This window comes from Rhinoraja longicauda, chromosome 29, assembly GCF_053455715.1.
Source record: "Rhinoraja longicauda isolate Sanriku21f chromosome 29, sRhiLon1.1, whole genome shotgun sequence".
Taxonomy (NCBI): Eukaryota; Metazoa; Chordata; class Chondrichthyes; order Rajiformes; family Arhynchobatidae; genus Rhinoraja; species Rhinoraja longicauda.
In genome coordinates this window covers 21,893,972-21,918,203 of record NC_135981.1, presented here as the reverse complement: position 1 = coordinate 21,918,203, position 24,232 = coordinate 21,893,972, and the positions used below count along the sequence as shown (strand labels likewise).

General features: G+C 39.4%; 2 protein-coding genes across 3 annotated transcripts in view; both read right to left on the bottom strand.

Annotated features, from left to right (window-relative positions):
• Nucleotides 1-2,012, bottom strand: part of psmc5 (proteasome 26S subunit, ATPase 5) — a 43,445-nt gene extending 41,433 nt beyond the window's left edge. The window contains exon 1 of one of the 2 annotated variants that reach the window (XM_078424945.1): nt 1,886-2,012. The gene's annotated coding sequence lies outside the window, so the exon portion shown is untranslated. Of the gene's footprint in view, nt 1-1,647; nt 1,818-1,885 lie in introns of those variants that run through there. The other variant, XM_078424946.1, reaches the window with a different exon arrangement.
• A 10,333-nt stretch (nt 2,013-12,345) lies between these two features.
• The window catches only part of LOC144607613 (protein FAM117A-like), a 42,078-nt gene continuing 30,191 nt past the window's right edge, over nt 12,346-24,232 (bottom strand). Inside the window, exons 4-8 of the mRNA XM_078424552.1 lie at nt 22,609-22,725; nt 21,751-21,894; nt 20,159-20,378; nt 18,366-18,486; nt 12,346-16,660 (exon numbers count right to left, since the gene is read on the bottom strand). Of these exons, the coding sequence (XP_078280678.1) occupies nt 16,300-16,660; nt 18,366-18,486; nt 20,159-20,378; nt 21,751-21,894; nt 22,609-22,725 (963 nt within the window). The 3' untranslated portion in view covers nt 12,346-16,299. The remainder of the gene's footprint in view (nt 16,661-18,365; nt 18,487-20,158; nt 20,379-21,750; nt 21,895-22,608; nt 22,726-24,232) is intronic.

Below are 24,232 nucleotides of genomic sequence, written 5' to 3'. Positions count from 1 at the left end.
CAGGAGCATTTTTCCTGCATCTAGCCTGTCCAATCCATTAAGAATTTTATATGTTTCTATAAGATCCCCTCTCATCTTTCTAAATTCCAGTGAATACAAGCCCGGTCGGCCCATTCTTTCATATGTCAGTCCCGCCATCCCGGGAATTAACCTGGTGAACCTAAGCTGCACTAATGCAATAATGTCCTTCCTCAAATTAGGAGACTAAAATTGCACATAATACTCAAGTTGCAGTCTCACCAGGGCCCTGTACAACTGCATTAGGACCTCCTTGCTCCTAAACTCAAATCCTCCCGCAATTAATGCTCCTAAACTCAAATCCTCTCGCAATGAAAGTCAATTGATGGCAATGTGTGTCGAGGGTCCAACCCAGTTGTCCTCTAATTCCAAATCCCTTGGCACACTTGTGGCCATTGACAGACACAACGTTATGCACTCTTCCCATCTTGGAAACAGAAAATATTTATAAAGATAGACACAAAATGTTGGAGTAACTCAGCGGGTCAGGCAGCATCTCTAGAGAAGAATGGGTGACATTTTGGGTCGAGACCCATCTGTGGAAGTTTCTCGACCCAAAACGTCACCCATTCTTTATCTCCAGAGATGCTGCCTGTTTCTCTGAGTTACTCCAGCATTTTAGAGTCAGAGTGATACAGTGTGGAAACAGGCCCTTCGGCCCAACATGCCCACACCGGCCTGCATGTCCTAGCTCCACTTGTCCCACCTACTTGCGTTTGGTCCATATCCCTCCAAACCAGAACAAGGGGCCACAGTTTAAGAATAAGGGGTAGGCCATTTAGAACGGAGATGAGGAAGAACTTTTTCAGTCAGAGAGTGGTGAAGGTGTGGAATTCTCTGCCTCAGAAGGCAGTGGAGGCCAGTTCGTTGGATGCTTTCAAGAGAGAGCTGGATAGAGCTCTTAAGGATAGCGGAGTGAGGGGGTATGGGGAGAAGGCAGGAACGGGGTACTGGTTGAGAGTGATCAGCCATGATCGCATTGAATGGCGGTGCTGGCTCGAAGGGCTGAATGGCCTACTCCTGCACCTATTGTCTATTGTCTATAAACCTGTCCTATCCATGTACCTGTCTAACTATTTCTTAAATGTTGGGACAGTCCCAGACTCAACTACCTCCTCTGGCAGCTTGTTCCATACACCCATCACCCTTCGTGTGAAAAAGTGACCCCTCAGATTCCTGTTAAATCTTGTCCCCTTCACCTTAAACCTATGTGTGTCTATCTTCGATGTAAACCATCATCTGCAGTTCCTTCTTACATTTTTATAACAAAGAGACATATAACATAAAATAGGTGCAGGAGTGGCCCTTTCGGCCCTTCGAGCCAGCACCGCCATTCAATATGATCATGGACATGGCTGATCATGTAAACTCAGAACCCTGTTCCTGCCTTTCCCCATATCCCTTGATTCCTTTAGCCCTCACAGTCAGAGCTAAATCTAACTCTCTCTTGGTACTGAGTACTCTGACGGTACTAGTCTGAGCCTGAGGCCACACTGGGGAGTGTTTTGGTCATATCACACACAGACAGACACAGGGCAGGGGATGTGCCAGCAGCAAAGGGTGGATACAAGACGGAGACAGATGCCCAGCCAGGGCGCTGGGGATGAGCAGCTAAGCTTTAAACTGTACCTCGGTACACACGACAATAAACTAAACCGATGGGCAGAGACCGGTGCCTGGGCCCAGGCTGGGCCTGAGCCTGAGGTAGGCCCGGGCTCCAGGTGCAAGTCATGGCCGCCCCGGTACAGCTGGCGGCGCCGCGCCAGGCCCGGCCGCTCCCGTCCTCTCCCTCACTCTCTCCCTCCAACGCACCCCGCCAACCCCGACATCATCCCCGGGCCCCGCAGACCCCGGACCCTCCACTCACCCCGAACTCGGGCTCCGCCACCCGGCCGCGCGCGTCTTAAAGCGGGACCGGCACGCGGGAACGCGCGTCTTAAAGCTAGACCGGCCCGCGGGAACGCGCGTCTTAAAGCGGGACCGACACCGCGGGAACGCGCGTCTTAAAGCGGGACCGGCCCAGGGAACGCGCGTCTTAAAGCGGGAACGCGCGTCTTAAAGCGGGACCGGCCCGCGGGAACGCGCGTCTTAAAGCGGGAACGCGCGTCTTAAAGCGGGACCGGCCCAGGGAACGCGCGTCTTAAAAGGGGACAGGCTCCAGGGTTCACGTATTTTAAAGCAGGACCAGCAATGTGGGCAGCAAAGAATGACAAATGTGGTCATAGAGTCCTACAGTACAGAAACAGGCCCTCCGGCCCAACTTGTCCATGCTGACCAAGATGCCCTATCTAATCTGGTCACATTTTGTCCATTATCCCTCTACACCTTTCTCATCCATGTAACTGTCCAAGGGTCTTCTTCAGTTTAGTTTAGTTTATCATCACGTGTACTGAGGTACAGTGAAAAGCTTTTGTTGCATGCTATCCAGGCAGCAGAATGATTACAATTGAACCGCTTGGACATCTCTTGGACAGAGATGCTGCCTGTCCCACTGAGTTACTCCAGCTTTTGTGTCTATCGTCAGTGTAAACTAGCCTCTGCAGTTCCTTCCTACACAATTGCCTTTTAAATGCAAAACTCCAAAGGAAACAACTTAAACTAAGACCAAGCTTTGGTGACAATCAGTTTAAAACTCTTAAAAAATCAATTTAAAAAAGGATCTAGAACTCTAACGAAACAAATGCTGAAGTTAGATCTACAAAACAAAATTCAAATAGAAATAAGTTTTTTTTTTAGGCAAGAAAATAACTGGAGAACCAAAATGAGCAAAGGGAATTGAAGATCTGATAAACCAAAATCTATGTGAATAACTGGCCAAGCTTGAGAAACGGAATCGCTCACACTTGCTAATGTTCCTTTTATATATTCTTATCATTAGAAAAGCATAGACGGAGGTCATAAATATTGCATAATTTTTACAAAGGTAAATCAGCACCAATTGATAATATTCACTTTTTATGAAAATGTTTTAAATTAAGCACACGTGACCAGACGGTTTCCCAATTGAAATATACAAAGAATTTGCAATCAAACTGGCTCCAACACTTAAATTGTTGTATCAGGAAATTTTTAGCCAACAGAAACTACCTCAAACAATGTCGCAGTCCGTGCGGGGATCGCTGGGCGGCACGGACTTGGAGGGCCGAAAAGGCCTGTTTCCGGCTGTATATATATGATATGATATGATACTATTGAGTGGTTCATACCGCCCTACAAGCTTGTTGAATTGTGATTATAAAATCCTCTCAAAAATTTTAGCCACCCGTCTTGAAACAGTAGTTTTCAAAGTTATTAACCCTGACCAAACTGGATTTATACCGGGCAGGCAGTCGTTCTATAACATGCGGCGCCTACTTAATGTATTGTATACACCTCACACCATAGAACAATCAGAAGTAATTATTTCTTTAGACGCCGAGAAGGCATTCGACTGTGTCGAATGGCAATATTTGTTTGTTGTTCTCAAATGATTTGGCTTCGGCCCATCATTCTTGTTATGGATTAAAATATTATATTATGCGCCAATGGCAGCTATGCGGACCAACAATATAATCTCTGATTACTCCCAGCTCCACAGGGGCTGCAGACAAGGCTGCAGCCTCTCTCCCTACTTATTTGATTTGGCAATAGAACCACTTGCTATAGCTTTTAGGACAGAAGATGGTATCAGAGGTATCTTTCGAGGTGGTAAATCTCATAAAGTATCGCTGTATGCGGACGATCTGCATTCCATACCAAAGCTATTGCATATATTAGAGATTTTTGGCCGCCTGTCAGGTTATAAGATAAATTACTCAAAGAGCTTGCTGTTCCCAATCAATCACACTGACGGTGACTACTCCAGCTTCCCATTTAAACTTGAGAAAAATGTATTAACTTATCTGGGAATTAAAGTTACCCATACTATGGGAGGTTTATACAGCCATAACTTTAAATCATTATTAGAACGAACAATACAGGACTTCAAAAAGTGGTCAACACTACCACTCATTAGTAGGCTGCATCAATATCGTTAAAATTATGGTTTTACCTAGATTTCTTTATCTTTTTCAAATGATCCCCATATTTATACCCAGGACAACTTTTCAGCAATTAGATAGACTAATCTCATCATTTATTTGGAACAATTCAAATCCCAGGATGAAGAAAATATACATGGAAGTTCCTAAGAAGGCGGGTGGTCTAGGCTTGCCTAACTTTATTTATTACTACTGGGCTGCAAATATTGTAAAACTTTTACATTGGACATATGCATATAAGAGTAAACAGGGCACAGACGGAACTCTTATCTGATCTACCTATAATTACCTGCTCGCTACCTTATAATCGTAAAATACAAATGACAAACCCGGTGGTTAAAACATTGCTTAAAATATGGCTACAGTTCAGGAAATATTTTGGATTAAAAGGTATCAGCAGGCTTTTTCCGGTGGCAAATAATCAATGTTTTACACCCTCCATGCTGGACACTGCATTTTCATATTGGCAGAGGAATGGACTGGTATATTTTTTGACTTGTTTACTGACGGAGCATTCACTTCCTTTGAAACGCTTGCTGAAAACCATAATATACCCAGATCTCATTTCTTTAGGTATCTTCAAATACGTAGCTTTGCTAAAACAGTGTTTCTCTCATTTCCTCATCTGTCCACTAAGAGCCAATTAAACACTATTCTGGAGCTGGACCCCTTTGACAGGAAACGTGTTTCAACAATTTACACATTAATACAGGAATTAAAACAGATAACCTGGGACAAAACAAAAAGGGCATGGGAGAGGGACCTGGGTGTGGAGCTTTCTGATGAGGCGTGGCGAGAGAGCTTAATTCGTATACATACCTCGTCGCTGTGTATACGCCATGGGTTGATCCAATTTAAAGTGCTTCACCGTCTTCATTATTCAAGAGACAAACTTGCCAGAATCTTTTCTATCACAGATCCTGGCTGCCCTAGATGTGGCCATAGCCCAGCCTCTGCAGGACACAAGTTCTGGACATGTCCCTCCCTCAACAGCTACTGGGGAAATATATTTGAGGTATTCTCCCATATCTGCAGACTATAAATCCTGATTTGTACACAGCTATCTTTGGAATACCACCCCCAAACTGTAAGCTTACAAATTTCCAAGCAAATGTTTTAGCATTTGCATCATCGCATGCTCGCAGGCTTAATCTTTTTAACTGGAAGTCTAAAAAAGCTCCATCCTTTTTGCAGTGGTTAAAGGAGGTGCTCTTCTTTTTACCCCTGGAAAAGATCAGGTATAAACGGTGCAAGCCCCGCGGAAACTTTGTTCTGACCTGGAACCCTTTTATAGATTTTATTAAAGATTTTTCCTTTAACTGAAAATATTGTCTACACAGTCATAATCATTTATTTATAATTTGTATGCTGCTGTTGCTAACATGTAACATTTGAACACAAAGACGGGTTTTTTTTTGTGGGGGGGGGGGGGGGGGGGGTAAAACGTTAAAATTAAGCACAAATTAAAAAATTAAGCACTTGTGAATTCAGAGCAGGAGCCCCTCAAATCTGCTCCCCCCCCAACATGATATTGACCACAAATGATCTGACTGTAACCTCAGTGCTTAATGTAATCAAAAAGTAAAACAGATGCTGGGAATCTGAAATAACAGGAAATATTGTCAATGCTCAGCAGCTCAGGCACCATTTGTGCAGAAAGATAATGTTTATGACTTATCTCCAGATCATTGGCAGGACACACGCATCAACATAACATGGAGGTCAGGTGCAAAGTGCAGAAGCAGCAGTCTGTGCCTAACAACCCAATCACCCATCTGGTAAAAAAAAAACACCACCTGCCCTCTCCGTGGTAGATGCTGCAGATCTCAAATAGAACAGTCACCTCAGAATCCACAGCTCTCTAGTTGAATGAAGCTATCTTCAGCATTTTGTGTCTATCTTTGGTGTGATTATCTTTAGTTTAGAGATACAGCATGGAAATAGGCCATTCGGCCCACCAAGTTCACGCCAACCATTGATCACCCATTCAAAAATTAAGCCTGTTTTTTTTTTGGACTGGTGGGAGAGGTGATCATGAAATGCCAGCAGTAAAAGGCGAACAGCTAGGAGAGGGTATCATAGACCTGGGGCAGGACAGTGGAAGATCAGTGCAAACATCATTTTTGGATTTCACTTGTTTAACACTGAGATGTTGTAACAGTGGTCACTGTCTGTGATACTATAAGGTGCTGGAAATCTGATAAAGATTCAGAAAATCATTGACACAGTTAGTCAGGTGGATAGCATTCATCCAGAAAACACAAGTATTAGTGTTCAAGGTGTAAGCCTTTTTATAGGAGCAGAAGATTTTTACTGGAAACAAACAAATTGTGTATTCCTGCAGATGTTGCTGGACCTGCTGAGGCTCTCTAGCATTTCCTGTCCATCTAATGTGGGTTGTAACCGTGGTAAACATTATTGGAGATTTTTTTAACATGCCACTCAAAATTCTATCCCCCTTTGGTTTATACTTGTCATCTCTGATCCTCAATCTCTGCAGCAAAGGGAATGGTCTCCCATTATTCACACTGTTAATTATTTTATATTTATTCCTATCATATCTTTGTCACCCACCCAAGTCTTCTCTTTTCCACGACCCAGTCTCTCTGATCCACTCGTGTAACTGTACTTCCATTCCCAGGAAATGGTCGCACAAATCTTTTCTGGACCCTCAAAAACAAGATCATGCCTGAACTGAAGACTCCAGTTAAGAGGGCAACACTCCAGTGTTTTATAAAAGGCCCAGCAAAATATCCTGTTTTTATACTCTATGCTTCAGTTCATAAAAAAATAGAATATTTTTCTTATAGCTTTCTCAACCTGCCCAGTCGCTTTCAGTGATTTGTGTAGATAACACACATCTCCCTCGGCTTCTGCATACTTCCAAAGACGTACAGGTATGTAGGTTAATTGACTGGGTAAATGTAAAAATTGTCCCTAGTGTGTTTAGGATAGTGTTGGTGTGCGGGGATCACTGGGCGGTGCGGACTTGGTGGGCCGAAAAGGCCTGTTTCCGCGCTGTATCTGAAATATGAAAAATATACTCTATGCCACTGCTTTTCCTTCTCCTTAACAAATGCATCACTTCACACCTTTTGCATTAAATTAGATTTCTCAGAAATGTACCCACCCCACGTCTGTTTATCATGCACGTCCATCACTGTCCACTTCCTAGTTCATAACATTGCCAAGTTTTGTATCTAGAGATTTAGAAATTGCGATTTGCAATCAGGTCAAGGCCAGATTAAAAAATAATGGCCTGAACAGCAATCCCTGGGGAACACAACTGCTAACTTGCTCCAGACCTAAAAACAATCTTGCACAACAATCCTCGGTTGTCTTTTGCTTAGCCAAAGCCCCTGTTATCAATATCCCTTGTATTAAACTTTACTCGTATGCTTGTTTATAGGGCATCTTACCAAAAAGCTCATAGATGCCACATCCATAAGGACAGATGTTATGACAGTAATATCCTCAAATTGTTTTTCAACTGTGGCTCCAAAAACATCTTACCATTTGCTAATTCTGTAGCATGATTGATTGCCCAAAGCTTTTGCACTTTCACCATGATGGCCAAGCCTGTGATAGAATGTTAAATGAATGCAGCTCTGATCACACCCATGTCCTCTGATGAGCTTTCAGGACAAGGCCATTGGACTGGAACCCATGTTTAGACATCTCTAGGGCAATAGAGCAGCAGTTAGCAATGCTGCTTTACAGCTTCAGAGACCAAAGTTTGATCCTGGCTGGTACTGTGTGTGGGATTTGCATGTTCTGCTGTGATCCAGTGTCCAACTTTCCAACCAAATTCCGGAAGGTTATTTGGCTAGTGTAAACAACCTCTTGTGCAGATACACGACAAGAGATTCCAGGAGGGGCAAGCGGAGTGAATCGGGAGACTTGGAAACCAGTTGTTAATTCAGGTCAAAAACCTTCAGAAATGGCAATTCTGTCCCTACAGATTGACGTAGTTTCACCATGTGCAAATATCTCTCCATCTCTTTCCTACCATCCACAAATTTCGGCAGTATTTTCCATGTTGACATTTCGAGCAGCTGCAGTTCTGAGTTTAGTTACTTGGATCCAAGAACCTTTCTCCTTTGCTCCAAAAAGCCCTAACTGGAATGAAATTATGAGCTGCTGGTGAAGTTCAGCTTTGGCTAGTTATGCAAGCCTTCATTTCAACAGTGAGATGTGTTTAGCTCGAGTGGGTGGAAAACAAAAGAAGAGGTCAAAAAGTGTGCAGCCACATTGAAGAAATAGAAATGCCTGAGTAACTCGATTTCAAAATGCAAATGTCACAAGTTAGACTTTTGGCAAGCGAGATCGTTTTACATACTACTGGAAAATAAAATTGCTTCCAGAAACATACAACTAGCCCAAGAGAAACCAAACATTTTTTTGAAAGCAAAGCTTTTTTGAACATTTATCCGTGCTTTTTGGAAAAAATACTGGAGATCTTTGAACAAAATCATGATGAGAAAATTTAGAAATAGCGTTTATTTCACTTACAATATTTATGTACTCAAAGTAACTGACAACCATGTTGGGTTGTTAAATTAAACCATTTATTCCTCCAGTCCAACCATCAGCACAACTCAGTTAGTATGGCCACCAATAGTTTCCATGTGATTTTGTTTCACACTGCAGCCTCTCACTCAGTAATTGAAGGGAGGTGGTCAACTGAGAGCTGGAAATGGTTAAGCGGGGAAAAAGATAACATCCAACAGGGGTGGATTTTAATCCAGATGAAATATTCCATTCTATTGCAAATTTATGGCAGAGGAGATGGCCATTCAGTCCATGGTTAGGATCATGAGAATTCAACTTCTGCAGCAATATTTCCTCAGACAATGGAAATTAAATTTGAAAGCTATTTCCTTGAAATATTAAGTAGCTGACTGATATTAGTCAAAAGAACCAGTCATTCAAACCATCTCTTCCTGCTCCAACTGATTTAGGCAGCAACACCTCAACCCGAGGGCCTGTTATTTAAGTTTTCACTTGAGAAAACGTGACTAAAATTAGCAGAAAAACTTTAAATCACTATCACCTCCACTGCAGAATTGTTATCTTTTTTGCCAACTTAAGAACCAAAATGCAGACATTTTGCAAGACTCTAGGCCATTGTCTAACTTGAATAACAAGCAGTGGTCAAATGTCATACCATTACATCTTTGTAATTTTGGCAGCATAAAAACCCCTCAATGCAAAAGGCCAATGAAAATGTGCATGCATTGAAATGTTAGAATTTGTTAGTAAGAAAAAGGACCCAAAGATTACAGAAAATACATTATTGGCACTCTCTCAAACTGGCAGAGCCAATTTAACTACATTTTGCATCTACAAAGTGCTTTGAGAAATGAAATTGACGTAATGTTGTAAAACACCAATCATCTTCAGCACGCAAGAGACTGCAAATACTGTACCGGCAGTTGGAACAAAAATAAACTGCTGGAGGAACTGAATGGGTCAGGCAACATCTGTGGAGGTAAATAAGACAGTCGACATTGCAGGTCGAGCGAGGCTCTTCATCTAGGCCAGTGGTGTTGAACTGGCAAATTTTCCAATTTATTTGGTTTTCTTTCCAATAAATACATCATGTTTTTAAATTATATTTTTCCAAGAGAAAAAATGAATGCAGGAAACTTTCCAATGATCCTGGTCATTTTAAATGAAGCGCTGGCAATAGGACCCTGGCAGGTTAAACGGAGCACTGGAAATGGCACCCGATATCAAACCAGGGATGTCTGAACAATTAGATAGGAGATTGGAGTTTTGTTGCAGCTCGCTTTTAGGAAGGACAGGAATATTGGTAAAGGGTTGACGTGTAAAGTCACACAACATTAACCGGTCTCCAGTAAAATTCACGCAGGGTCAATTTACATCTGAAGTAGTTGGTGCACCTGCATTCCACTTTGTTTTGTTTAAAGATACAGCATTGACATAGGCCTTTGGTCCACCGCGTCAACTATTGATCACCTCTTCACAATAGTTCTAGGTTATCCCACTTTCTCTACACATGAACAATTCAGAGACCTACCAACAGACATGTCTTTGGGATGTGGGAGGAAATTGGAGCACCCGGACGAAATCCACACAGTCACAAGGAGAATATGTGCACACAGACTGCATCCAAGCTCAGGATCGATCCGGGGTCTCTGGAATCAATTCAGCAGCTCTACCAAGTGCAATACCATGGTACTATAGATGAACGTTTCTGGGCATTTGCCATAAGTGCTGGCATTCCAGTTAATGGTGGACCATCTCAAGAGTCCCGTTGTCATTTTACTTCCTCACTCGCCCCACCCCCACAGAAAGCATCTAGATGCAACTTTAATGGACTACCCAAACCCAACTTTAATGAACTACCAAATTTCTCAATGTAATCCAACATGAAAAATGTGTTTAAATGTGAAAATTTAACATTAGGCAAAATTCTTGACATGCATGAAAAAAAATAGCATTGTATTTGCAAGAATAGCGCAATAGGGTTATAGCTGGAATAATGAAATAATCAGACGGTATTTAAGAAGACAAGGACAGCTGTCGTTTAGTAGGCTGTTTGTGCCTCTAATGGAAGGCTGTGTGTTCAAAGTTGACAAATCTATCAAGTTAGCAAGGAGAGATAGCTGAATGGATAGCAAATTGGCTCCATTGAAGGAAGCAGAGAGTGATGGTGGAAGGTTGCTTCTCAGGACTGGAGGCCTGTGACTTGTGGTGTGCCTCAGGGTTCGGTGCTGGGCCCGTTACTATTTGTTATCTAAGTCAATGATTTGGATGAGAACATATAGGGTAAGACTAGCAAGTTTACTGATGATACAAAAGTGAGTGGTTTTGCAGATAGTGAAGATGGTTGTGAAAGATTGCAGCAGGATCTGGATCGATTGGCCAGGTGGGCAGAGGGATGGTTGATGGAATTTAATACAAAGTGTAAGATGTTGCATTTTGGGATGTCAAACAAGGGCAAGACCTACACAGTAAATGGTAGGACTCCGAGTAGTTTTGTAGAGCAGAAGGATCTAAGAGTACAGGTGCATGGTTCCTTGAAGGTCGACTTGCAAGTCAAAAAGGCTTTTGGCACTTTGGCCATCAGTTAGAGTATAGAGTATAGAAGTTGGGAGGTCATGTTACAGTTGTAAAAGACGTTGGGGAGACTGCATTTAGAATATTATGTTCAGTTCTGGACACCATGTTATAGGAAAGATAGTCAAACTTGAAAGTGTTCAGAAAAGATTTACGAGGATATTGCCAGGACAAGAGGGTGAGAGATAAAGGGAGAGAGATATAGGGAGAGGTTGAGTAGGCTGGGTCTCTATTCCAATGAGCGCAGGAGAATGAGGGGTGATTTTATAGAGGTGTACAAAATCATGAGAGAAATAGATCGGGTAGATGCACAGAATCTCTTGCCCAGAGTAGGGGAAATAGAGGACCATAGGCCATACGTTCAAGGTGTGGGGAAAAAGATTTAATAGAAATCCAGGGGGTAACCTTTTCACACAAAGGGTGGTGGGTGTATGGAACAAGCTGCTAGAGGAGGTAGTTGAGGCTGGGACTATCCCATCATTTAAGAAACAGACAAGTACATGGATACGACAGGTTTGGAGGGATATGGATCAAGCACAAGCAAGTGGGACTAATGTGGCTGGGACATTGTGGGCAAATTGGGCTGAAGAGCCTGTTTCCACACTGCATCACTATGACTCGAATCTACCATTTAGTAGCACTGTAGACTGTTGGAAACATTTGTTGCTTAACATACTGGCAATCAGGCAACTGCTCAAACGCAAGTGGAAGGACAAAGGATGCAACCCAAAAGGAAAAGACTGCATATAATATAGAACAGATCACCCCCAGACCATGTAGCTCAAAATGTACAGCATGTTCAACAATGGATCTTTCCCCCTACTACTTGCATAGAATGGTGGGCTTGCCGTTGAAGATGAGAACCCAGAAATTTGGTCATAGGTAGGATACCTATGCCTCATGTATACCTCTGCCTCAGCAGCATGTTTTATGTATAAACATTCTAAGGCTTTTCACTGGAGTGTTAATAAGTTCAGATGCACAGTATAAACTAGTTTTGGTTGATTGCGCAAAATTTTCAGGCAGGTTAGTCGATCAAATAACTATGCAAAAGTCCACATTAAAGGGGGAATGCTGGACTGTTTTGCTTCTATGTATGGCTATAATGATCAGTACACGATTTTATTTTCATTCAGCGATACCAAGTAATTAAAGTGTTACACCAGAGTTCATAATCTCCTTTATGTACAACACAAAGGTGTCTGCAGTGGAAATTGGCACTTTTATTGGTATTTTCTGAAACTGAACCTACTTAAAAAAACACACACAAATCCACAAGCTCATGTGGTATACATTTGTCCAAGCTTAATGTTTGAAACATATGTACAATGTCAACCAAACCCTCAATAGTGTCAATAAAACAAAATAAATTCTACAAAGATTTGCTTCCAGGCCAATTCAATCCTTTCAATATAAATCTGGTGTTTCATTAACCAATTTGGCCAGCAATTTCCTTCACTCGTAAACATTCATGTGGTATTAGTTATCTGCCATCATCCTAACAGGTTATTCTGATCAACAAATATACAATAGAAAACACAACACAATTAGAATTCTTTAGATATTCTTACTTTGTTTCCTAATGTGGATAGACATTTCAACAACATATAACAGAAGGAAAAAGGTAGTGTTTTGATGGCAGAGTCACAATGCCTGGCTTTATATACTTCATTCAAATGAGCTATTTACAAGCATCATACAGATAATTGCTTTGAAAAATGTAACTGCTCAATTCCCTTGGAAAGTATATGTAGAGATATTTGCAAGGTTTCACCCCTCCCCCTAAGAGGGGCAAAACAGCAAGTGATCAGATTCAGATTTTAAAGTCAGCTGTAAACTAAATCAAAATTAAGTGTAATTCGAGATTAAAGCAAGGAGAGAGAAAATAGTTTTCTACGTTTGCAGCTGTCAAAGACTTGGCTTCAAAAACTGGAGGTCCATGTAACACTGCTACAGTACTGAATTTCTACCACCAGAAGGTGCTGATGCCCCAAAGGCATGTTTGCCCACATCCTAGTAGCTGCTAAGCAATTTACTCAAACTTTCACCAGTCCAGATTCAAAGTCTCACTTTACTACAAATCTGCAACATTTTAAAATATCAACTTGGGAGGGTCATTACCAACCCAATGTCCAAAAATAACAGTGGGGAAAATAGAGAGAACTGCCTTAATGGAGATACTATCTCATTGACTACAGTACAAATGTTTCTGGATAAATATCTTTTTAATGTTGAGGAACTTGGGAAGTAAATCCTATTCCTCAATCATCCTGGAACTCCCTTGATAGCTTTACTCAAGCTAAATTCCAAACACTGTTTGCAGCAATGCAAGGCAACAGCGTCCCACCGAGTAGCGAGATAGGCAGCAAATACTGACCTTTAAACGGCACACAACTTATTAAATGAATTAAAGACAGTAGGCCCAACACAACAACCACAAAAAACTGTTTACAGAGGTGTTGCTAAGCTGAATCCAAGCCCTGTAACAAAACAAACACCAAGATATTTTCTCACCATTTCAGCAGACACAAATCCTACCACCCAATTATTTCCATCAATAAACTTTGAAATCTGTTCAAACCAGTTTCTTTTGTAGCTGTTACGTAGGAACAATATAGCATCAGGGCACATAAGGCTACATAATAATTAAAATGGAACATGAATGGCATGTGTAGACAGAACTATATTTAAGTTACACAATATTTTACTTTCGCCTGTGCAGACAGAGCTAAACACACAAGATAAATTTCAAAACCCCCAAAAATAACTATCCAGATATTTCCTTCACTGCAAGGATAATTACATTTCACACTCTTACCATTATTACAGGACTGTTTTACACTGACAGTCTCCTTAAATGGTAAAGAATGGCATATTACAAAATCTGAATTGTGAAAGTCAGGATTGTGGTGGTAGAAAGACCACTGAGTAATATACAGGTAAGAATACAGCTCCAAGTACAGAGTTAATAATTGCACTGCATTATCCAGTGTACCAAGCCTCTTTCAAAGCAGTTTTGAAGATCATTAGACCTATATTGCAGTCTAGTTTCATCGTGGCGATGGAAGAGAAACAGAAGGTTGCCAAACCCAAAATGCAAACACATTGTCCATGCTCATGACAATTCCTTTGGGCAATCCATTCTAAATTTGTCCCAGAACCCAGAATTAACCACACAATCTTCAGATTGAGACACCAAGAGTTGAAAAGCTGTTGCTCTTATTTTCACAGGCTCTGTATCAGAATATACCTGTAAATTAAACTGGAATGCAGAGGATTTAAGCAGTTTTTTAAATTTAATTTGTACACTTTGCTTTTAAGCTAGGTTTCTTTTTTTTTTTTAAATACCAAAGTTAGACCTTAAATGAAACTAGCCCTTTAAATGGGTACATCAACTGTTTAAATAAATATCGAAAAAAACTACATCTGTATATTTAAGCCCGGATTTATATTAGAAGTAAAATTAAAAATGCAATTCAGTATAAAACGCATTTAAAACAGTGATAATGAGAAAGTAAATTCAAATACAATTACTGTCAAACATAACTGGTGCAAATAGACCTTGTGTTCACCGATTTGCCCCTTCTCTTCCCACCCTGCCTCAACAAAGCTTCTGCAATATTTGCAAGATGGTGCAATCAAATTGTTGAATTAAGCCATTACTTTCAATGCCTGGTTCTAAATAGTAGCATGGAAGTATTTTCATTGAATTCATAGACGTATGCGGCTTCAAATATTTTAATACTATTGTAGAGAAATTCCTTTGTTATTCAAAAATAGAATTTCATGACAAATTAACATCTCAATGGATACATTTAGAATTGTTAACTGGGAAAAAAAATCCTACCCAAGGCAGAGGCAAACTCCAACCCAGAGCAAACTAGAGAAATTTGAAGTATAAAAGAGTGGATAGTAAGTGTATTCTGCTGTGTAAAACACAATAGCAAAGTTTAATACACACCAAAATACTTGGGTCAACAGACTTAATCTTATACTAGTTCAGTGTAACTTCAAATCCAATCCTATGTAAGAAATTGTTTAACTTAATTTTTAATTAGTCTAATCACTTTCTACACAGTTAATTTATCAATTCTCAATATTTCAATTGTTACCTTGATTGACTTAGTCGATTTTAAAATACCCTTCTACTCCTTCACAGCAAGTCAGATCATTGTGGCAATTCATTTTCAGTCTCAATTAAAAGTAATTGGAAGTGATCATTTTGTTCAATATTGAATAAACAAATTTCAATTCCCCTGTGACATCCCTATCAGTGGCCTTAAGTTGTGCCATTATGCCTTTATCTATGTAGAGATAATAATAAAGCTTCGAAGCAGTTCAAACATCATTCAGTTCACTTTCTTTGTTGAGTTTATACAAGTGTGTGATTGACAGGAAATATGTACTCACTGCTAGAGTTCACTCACTGTTCCAGTATTTCACTGTTCAATTGTTCAGTCAAGTGGTCTTTGTGCATCGATTATACTCAGACTATATTTTATAGCCTTTAAAACAACTGCAGTGCCCTACACTTCATAAAAAATGCAAACCGAATGCTTTCCGTATAGAGCAAGGTTACCCAAGGAAAAAAGGTTCCAATGTGCATCTTTCAATATATAAACAATTTTATTTTCTAAATACTGGAGCAGTCTTGCACACAAGGTATAATACAAGATTAAAAGCTGACTGAAAAAGTACTCCATCAAAATTACCAGATAGTGGCCAACAATTAGAATGTCCTATGACTTTATACTTTTCCTCAGCTTAAACTTGTGGGGCTCACTGTGACAGCACCGGCAACATTTCACCTTTGACCAAGGAGAAAAATGTACTAATGTCATTTAAAAGGTGCAGGATAAGACCAGCAGGCATCTCCAAATTTGTCACCATACACTCCAACGTACATAATGTATATATGCCAAGAATTTGTATTCACACAAGCAGATATTTGGTGCCTTGTTAATGAATTAACTGCTTTCAGCATAAACATTTACAGACAAGTTTCAATGATGCTTTGTCCAAATTTCCACTATTGGCTTGTTAACATATGAAACTTAAACTTGCAGTCAGAAAACAATGCATCAACAGCTAACACAGCCACAATCTCTAGTATTTAATCAAACTTTTGTTGGGTGTAAAGTTCCAGTCAGCTATTATCTTTTACAGATTTACAAGATTAAATTATTAATGAGCTCTGAAAAAAGGCACCTTCTTCTGTCTGAACAAGTTTCCAAGAATCAAACTGTAGAGGTTGTTCATTAGAAAGCTCAGCAAAGTCTGTGGTCCCTGAATTCTCCATTGGTTGCTGGAATGAGACCTGAGTTGTAGACTGGCAAGAAGTCAAAGTGCTCGAAGATACCCCTGCGCTGGAAGAGGTCGTAGAAATAGATGCTGGTAAGTGCCTCAGTATCAAGTCAACAGTTGGTAAGAGAGGCTTAAGGATATGGACTGGGCAGAAGGCAGAGCCAGTGGGATTGAAATTAACCTTGTTTTTATCAGGACACGAGTATAGCAAAGCCTGTTCAAAGGAAATAGCCCTGGGGAGTGAAAAAAAATAGATTAATATTCAATCATTTAATTGGGTAAGCAGTTTAGTCTAGACTGTACAATTGAGGTTTCAGGGTAGCATCCAATCCAATTATCACTACCTAGCTTGCATACCAACATTACAAATCTCAATACCAAATCTATTGTAACAAAATTAAAAAAAACAGTTTACCTTTAGGATTTTTAAATTTATGTTGCGACTGGATTGCTGAAATTTCAAAATTTAAAATCACAGCAGTATCTCTGCTTCCATAGACCCCCACTGTCTTACATTTTCAGTTTAAGAAGTTGTAATTTTACTGTTTTATTTCACTTAAATTCATTCCTAAAAGAATTGAGCACGTTTGCTCACTTGTGCTGCTTCACTACTTCATTGGAAATCGATGCCAGGAAGATTTTACTTGATTTGAGGACTTCAAAGCATTGCTTTTTCCAAACATAAAGAAGATTCCAACTAGGTTTGATGCAGAACATTTAGGAATATTCAATATTCAGATTATTTCCCCAGATTTTGAACACTTTACCCTCTGAGAATGTTGTCTGCTACATAACACTGAATAGCATGTAAACACTTGCATATCTCGACCTAACAAATCGAGCCTTTCTATTCTAGCTCCAATAAAATGCATTGGTCACAGTGACCGTTCTGCTACAATGTACACCTTGTTACAGAGAGCTACTGAGTTTGGAATTCAATCAGCTTGCCGTCCCATGTATTCTGCACACTAGATTTTATTTGTTTATTCATGTTCTAGTGAAATATTAATTCCCATTATAAATCTGCAGATGAAGAGGTTGAGGTGTACAATAATTGACATTCAATATGTTTGAATTGTTTTTTTATGCAGCAGCAGAATTTAAAAACCTGACACTAGCAGGGACAAATAGTACAAGACCCACAACATTGAATAGAGTCCAGCTTTTCAACTTTGCCTAAATTTTAATCCCTTGCCAACTACATTTAACGAACAGAATGAAGCTTCATCCTAGCGTCACTGTAAAAGTTAGGTAAATACTAATGAGAAAGGAGAGATCAGAACATTTTTATGCCTCAAATTAGGTTATACAGGCTTCAACCTTGCATGGATGGAGAAGCTGCACTTGTTAATATTGCCTGAACCAGGACTAGAATGCCTTTGGAGAGTGACAGAGTTACATCTGTATATTAATTAGGAGTGAAAAAGTTATACACCTGATGCTACATAGGGCTAAGAATCAAGAGATTCTTGGAATCAATGTAAATATGGGAAAAATTGTGGTGAATGGGGGGGGGGGGGGGGGTCAGCACCCATTTAGTTGTTAATCTGCAAGCAGCCTTCAAGATGGCGTAGATGGATGCAGGCGAGCTGGCTTGGGACTGATCTCCCACGCCCTCGGAGGTGTTTCCGAGTGGTCACTATCTTGCACTCATATTTAGTACAATTGTGCCTAATGTATAGCAAGATTGTCACTGAACTTTATCCAATTAGGAATTTTACTGTACTTGGGTACAGGCGCCAATAAAGTACCATTGAAGCAGATAGGCAGCAAGCCCATCAACTGATACCGTTGTTGCAGAAAGTTTGAGTGCAAAGTTGCTTTCAGTTTAGCTGCATGTTTGATTGGGAACGACCACCAAATTACTACAACAACCACAAAGAGCTTTTGTGAAAAAAGATTGCGCACTCATTTGATTTTTGTACAGATTTAACTTACGGAGTTTCTTCAAACGCAGTCACTCGCTCACAACCCTCTGGAGGCTCCCGTTTGAACATGTAGCTGTGGTTTGGTTTGGGAGAGGAAGCATATTTCAGGAGAGGGGAGCTTGTGCCACTATCTGTGTTTAAAGATAAAACATAGAGGAACTGAGTTAGCAAAGCAGATTTTTTTGTGTACCAAATGGTTATGGGAAATTTATGAATGTACATCTTAAAATCAATAGATGCCAAGCTCTACCCACACCTGCAGCAAGAATTTATACATGTATACGTAATATACTTGTACTTCTATTCGTACAATAAAACAGACATTAAATGATCAGGTGGCTGTAAGGATGTTTTGATACCATCACAAAAATGAACCATGAATTCCATTCCAGTATGTGAGAAACAAACAAAATCAAATTGCAAGATTCAATTTTCAAGATTCAAAAATAGGATTCACCCAAATTGAGATAAATGCAACAAACTTTAAATTAACGCATATAGGTACATAATGACCTTTGCTAGACCAACGGAAGCCATTCAGCCCATCATGTTCATACTGGACCTAAGTAGACAACCCCATTGAGTCCTATTATTTCTGTACTCCTGCAACTTATTGTCTCACTTACCCATCAATTCCCCTTTGATTCCTTTTGCTGTTAACCTATAGTAAGTGACATTTTACCCTAACCAACTTAACAACATGTCTTTGGATGTTCTGGATTCTCCACAACACAAATGAAATCCACTACTCATCAAGTATGCTGCAAACCTGCAAGGGTGGTAGGGAGGGTGGTATGGAAAAGGCAACAGCCATAGCATCAGACCTGGATTCAGAAAGGTTGAAGCCATAGCATGTAAAATCCATTTTTTTGCATGTTTTTCGAATTCCATGGATGTGAAGCAGCACAAATTAGCAAACTAGTTCTTTGGACAGGTTAATGCACAAGTAATTCTGGAGTGAAATCCATTCATCCCGCCTTTCAAGTGGCGAAAACCCAGAAATGACTTTTGCTCAATGTAAAAATAACGAAATAAGCAACCTAGGAATATAATGCACAAATTTACTATCACAGGAGTGTTAACATGGAACCATGGACTTACAACAGAAGGACACGTTTAAGATAAGGTACAAAAGAGCCAGTAAAAGGTTGGGAATCTGTTGCTTTCATTAAATAGTCAAGAGCGTAATTTTGGTATTGCATGCGTTCGGAGAAACTTTGGCAACTTGCAAGGGAATTTCAGAAATGACTGATCCCCTGCAGGCATTGAGACAGCTATCTTAGCGATCAGAGTACTTCAACACAATTACCTTAACTATTATTTGCATACAATCTTTAACATAAAGATGTCATAAATAGCATAAAGATAGTCAAATGCCATGGAAAAATACAAAGAACCCAATTTGTCACTACATTCCCACGTTACAAATGCTCAATTTATGGACAACCTAAATATGAGAGCTTTCAGAATATTATTAAATTCAAAAGTCTGACATGCATACACATTCACTCTACGAACGGCAGAACTAGTTTTACTTCTCTCTCCACTTTTAGTAATTGTTCTTTATCAGTCTTGTGGTTTTAATGCCATTTATTGCAAAATTATGGAGCCCTAGTTAGCATAGCATGATTGTATCTTGAGTTGCAGACAAAATAGACTTTTGAACATTTGTAAAAAAGAGAATCAATTCATTATCCAAGCTTGGTCTGTATTATAATAGTTTTGTACAATATCACTCATTTGTATGTCAGATCACATTTGATCCGAATATTAAGTCACATTATTTACCCATCATGGTCTTACCTTTAGCTCGAACGAAAAATGACACATCTTCAATGATACAAGGTCCCTCTTCCTGGATTCCATTTGGATATGAAGGAGATGGGGATGGGGATGGATATGGAGAGGGAGTGCTATGGCTACTGGTCTGTTCAAGAGGTACAGGAGAAAGGTCACTCTGAGAAATGCTGCTGGAACGCTGGGAAGGGAAGGGTGCCCTGTGCCCATCCGGTGCATCCATAATCTACAAAGTAGGAAAGGGAAAATAGGATAAAGTGACGCTACGATAGAAAAGGCCAAATCACAGCAAAACAAATAGAACATAGTAACCACTGTTTCACAGATAAGTGCTCAATGAAAATATTTTAAAGTTTAAATAAACACAGATAGTACACTGCACTGTATTTTCATCACATCACAAGCCTCTGGGTTCACATGTTGCGAAAAGTTCACCTTTGAAATTAAAGCCACCGAAACGTACTATCTGGTGATAACTTGCATCTGCACAGCCACAAGATCCACACAGTAAAATGCTTTTTCTCCCCCACTGAAGGAACCAGCTGAGTGGCATTACCCATTCCCCCCGCAAAAAAAAAAGATTCCAAATGATTCCTCATATAATTCAGATGAGACAGTAATGTGTTTGGTGTTATCAAACTTCTCTTGATATCTGGCATTGGAGTGGATGATCACAAGGACTGTGCCAAAGACAATATTTTCTCCTTAAAATACTTCAGAAATAATTTAACTAACCACTTAACAAACTAGTTTATTAGATTGTGTGCATTATCTGCTGCTGATACTTTAGTTATAAAACATTGCAAAGTGCACAAAAGATAATTCTCAGCTTCACCTATTTCATAAAGGTCAACCGTCAACTTGAATAAGTGAATTTCATTAGCAATTGAATTAATTTTCATTTAGTGCCATTTAATCTTTGAAAACATGTCCAAGAACAGAAAGTGTTTCACAGCTGACAGGGTATTTTGGCAGCTTAATCACTATTGTAATAATAACTACTATCCCTAACAAGAATACATTTTATAATTCCTACACATTTCTTTACTGCAAGGAATTGCTATTTTGTGTGCTCAAGATACAGTGGAACTCAAAACTTTGAATCTCAATAGGCAGAAACCAAGATGAATTCAAATTACAATCAGATGAGCCTGTTCACTTAGATTTGAGACCATTAAGCATGGGGAAGACTATCATGGACAAGGATGTGATATTTCCCCACACATAATTCCCAAAATAATTCTGCAATAATTCCCACACACTCACTCTAGACTTCTAACAGGATCAATACATTGAAAGTTTGAGCTACTGTTTTTCTACTATCACTATGCAACTCACTCGAAGCCAACTTTTAAAATCACCATGTCCCATCTTAGATAACATGTGCAATTGGAGGTATAGGCAACACTACATTATGGGGCTGAAAGGATTGGGTCCCCAGAATAGAGTGTCTGTATTGCAATTTTCCAATCTGCACGTGTCAAACAGCACAAATTGAAAAAGTGATTTACAATTTCTGTGAGGAATAATTATTCAAGCAGCTGGAACACAAGAGTTGCCTGTAAACAAAACATTCAAGACAGTTTAAAAATACATACCCTCAGTAACTCTTTATCACCAGGTTCTTTTATAAACATCCCTTCAATTTCCTGATTTATTGCTTCCAAGCTGTTCCTAAGTCGTGGAATTAACTTTGTGATTGCAAGGTTTGCTGGCAAAATCGGAACAAACTTGGAAGTTCCCTTTTGAAGAGGAATGAAATGTTATTAAAAACAATAAAAATGAAATGAAAAAATAATGTTTACAGTTTTAAAGAGCACACACCAATAGAATGATTAACTTATTTGCAGGCACTATTAACTATTAACTTATTTATAGACAAATTTGATCTTTTGAAAATAATTGTCTCACAGGACAAACCTATGTTTTATCATAGATTTAATGTCAAATACAAATGATACTCTGAGATACTCAAAGTAATCCTGAAAACCACAGGAAAGAGTATCACATAAATATTATTAAATAAACCACAAAAAAATAAAATATTGCCATTTAAAACTGGAATTATGTGGACTGATTGATGTGGAAACATGTCCAAAGATTACAGTAGATAAATTGTAAGTAGAAATGGGGTCTTCAGTACACTTCTCCCTTATGCAATGCTTGTATATTTTTTTTCTGAAAAGAAAACTAAAGATCTCCTGTATTTCAGTAATCAATATTCAAGACCAAGTTCAGACAATTAAAACTGGCAGAATGCTTTGTTCCCCCCAAATACACATTAAGATGTTTGCAAATCAGTATGATCCAAACTGGAAAACCATATTTAAGGCATACAATTGGTTCCGTGTCTATGGAGACTGATCATCAAGGTTACAGTAGATTTAAATAAAACCTAGTTTAACTAAATCACTATCATACAGTCAAAGTCCATTCGTCAAGGAATTGCATCTTACTTGCTGTACTACACCCATGGCAGTATGGTCTCCATGCAGTGGCGACTGCCGCTCTTTGTCTCTGCCGTGCTGCTTGCTGAGTTTGGTGCGCTGGAGTTGCTGTCTGAGCTTTGCAATCTGGTGAGATGTCAAAGGAAAATATTAAAATTCTTCATTTCTTTGTGTAGACATTCATCTGCTGAATATATTCAAAACAGAAAACAAATCCATTTTGGATATTAACTGGAACTAAGGAATATATGCAATGAAAAAGGAGTTAAGATAGAGGACCAGTTATAACCTTTATAACAGTTATAGCCAAGACACAATAATTCACTTTTCCTTCCATTGGTGTTCATCCTGCATTACAAGTATTCTACTGACATCAATTGAATACATTCTTACACAAAAACAATACTACGAAGTTCAGATGATCATAAAGGTTAAAGATCTTACAAGGAGCTAAGCAACAAAGGGAGATGTGTAGAAACCAAGGAACTATAGATGCTGGTTTACATAAAGGACAAAGCGCTGGAGTAACTCAGTGGGTCAGACAGCATCCCTGGAGAACATGGATAGGTGACATTTTGGGGCCTGGACCTTTCTTCAAACTGATTTTGGGGGGGGGGGGGGGGTTGGTGTTAGAGGTAGCCTAAAATTGGAGGATTCAACGTACAGGAGGCCACATCATGAACACCAGATGCAGTATATAAGGTTAGAAGAGGTGCACATTAACTTGTCTCACCTAGAAGAACAGCTGGAGTCCATGGATGGAAGCAGGGAAAGGAGGGAGAAGTGATGTCATCCTTTGCTTGGATTATGAAAGTCAACAAGCTGCTATGGATTTCACAGCTGTAGTGTGTTGAAGCAATTATGTGATTATATTGGAACATGCTTTAGCCAAATTTACTGGTTAGACTGCACAATCTGGGCAATTTTGGCAAGTTTAACAAAACATGTTGATATACTTCAATAACACCCTGAAATTCTACCTTAAAATACAATTTTCCATTTACACTTCAAGACAATCAAGCTTAACTTTCCACTTTTGAAAACTTGGCTTGTATGTGGCAAAACATTTCAAAAGGTAATGACAAACAGGAACTCAATATTAAAATTTTTGTTGAAGCATATTCAAAATGTACAAAAACATATTTCATTGAAACTTTTGTATTTATGTCAGATGATAAACTGGATTAAAGGGTGATGAAAGCGTAGAATAGGAAACACGCAGTTGTGCAAATATAATGAGCCAGCTTGAAATGTTTAAAAACAAATTGACCCTTTTCAATTTGCCCTCGGGAATCCCACTTGATCTTCCCTCCAACAAGGTTTCCAAACAAGTTTTTAACTTTGGAATTAAAATTGCAAGCAGCAGGGCAACCACAAAGTGTAGGTTTAGGTCTTAATAAGAGCTTAGCCATTCTTATTGGTCACTATAGTTTGTCCTCGTTCATAACAATCAATAACAAAATAACCACAAATGTTTTCAGTTGAAGCTAAAAATTAAAAATCAGTGGAATTTAGCTACATTCCATGTACATTGCATTTTATATGTATATGGAATGGTTCAAGAGTTTAGAAACCACCAAAGTGCATGCTACCCAAATACACATCCACTCCCATCCCCACACCGCAAAGATTA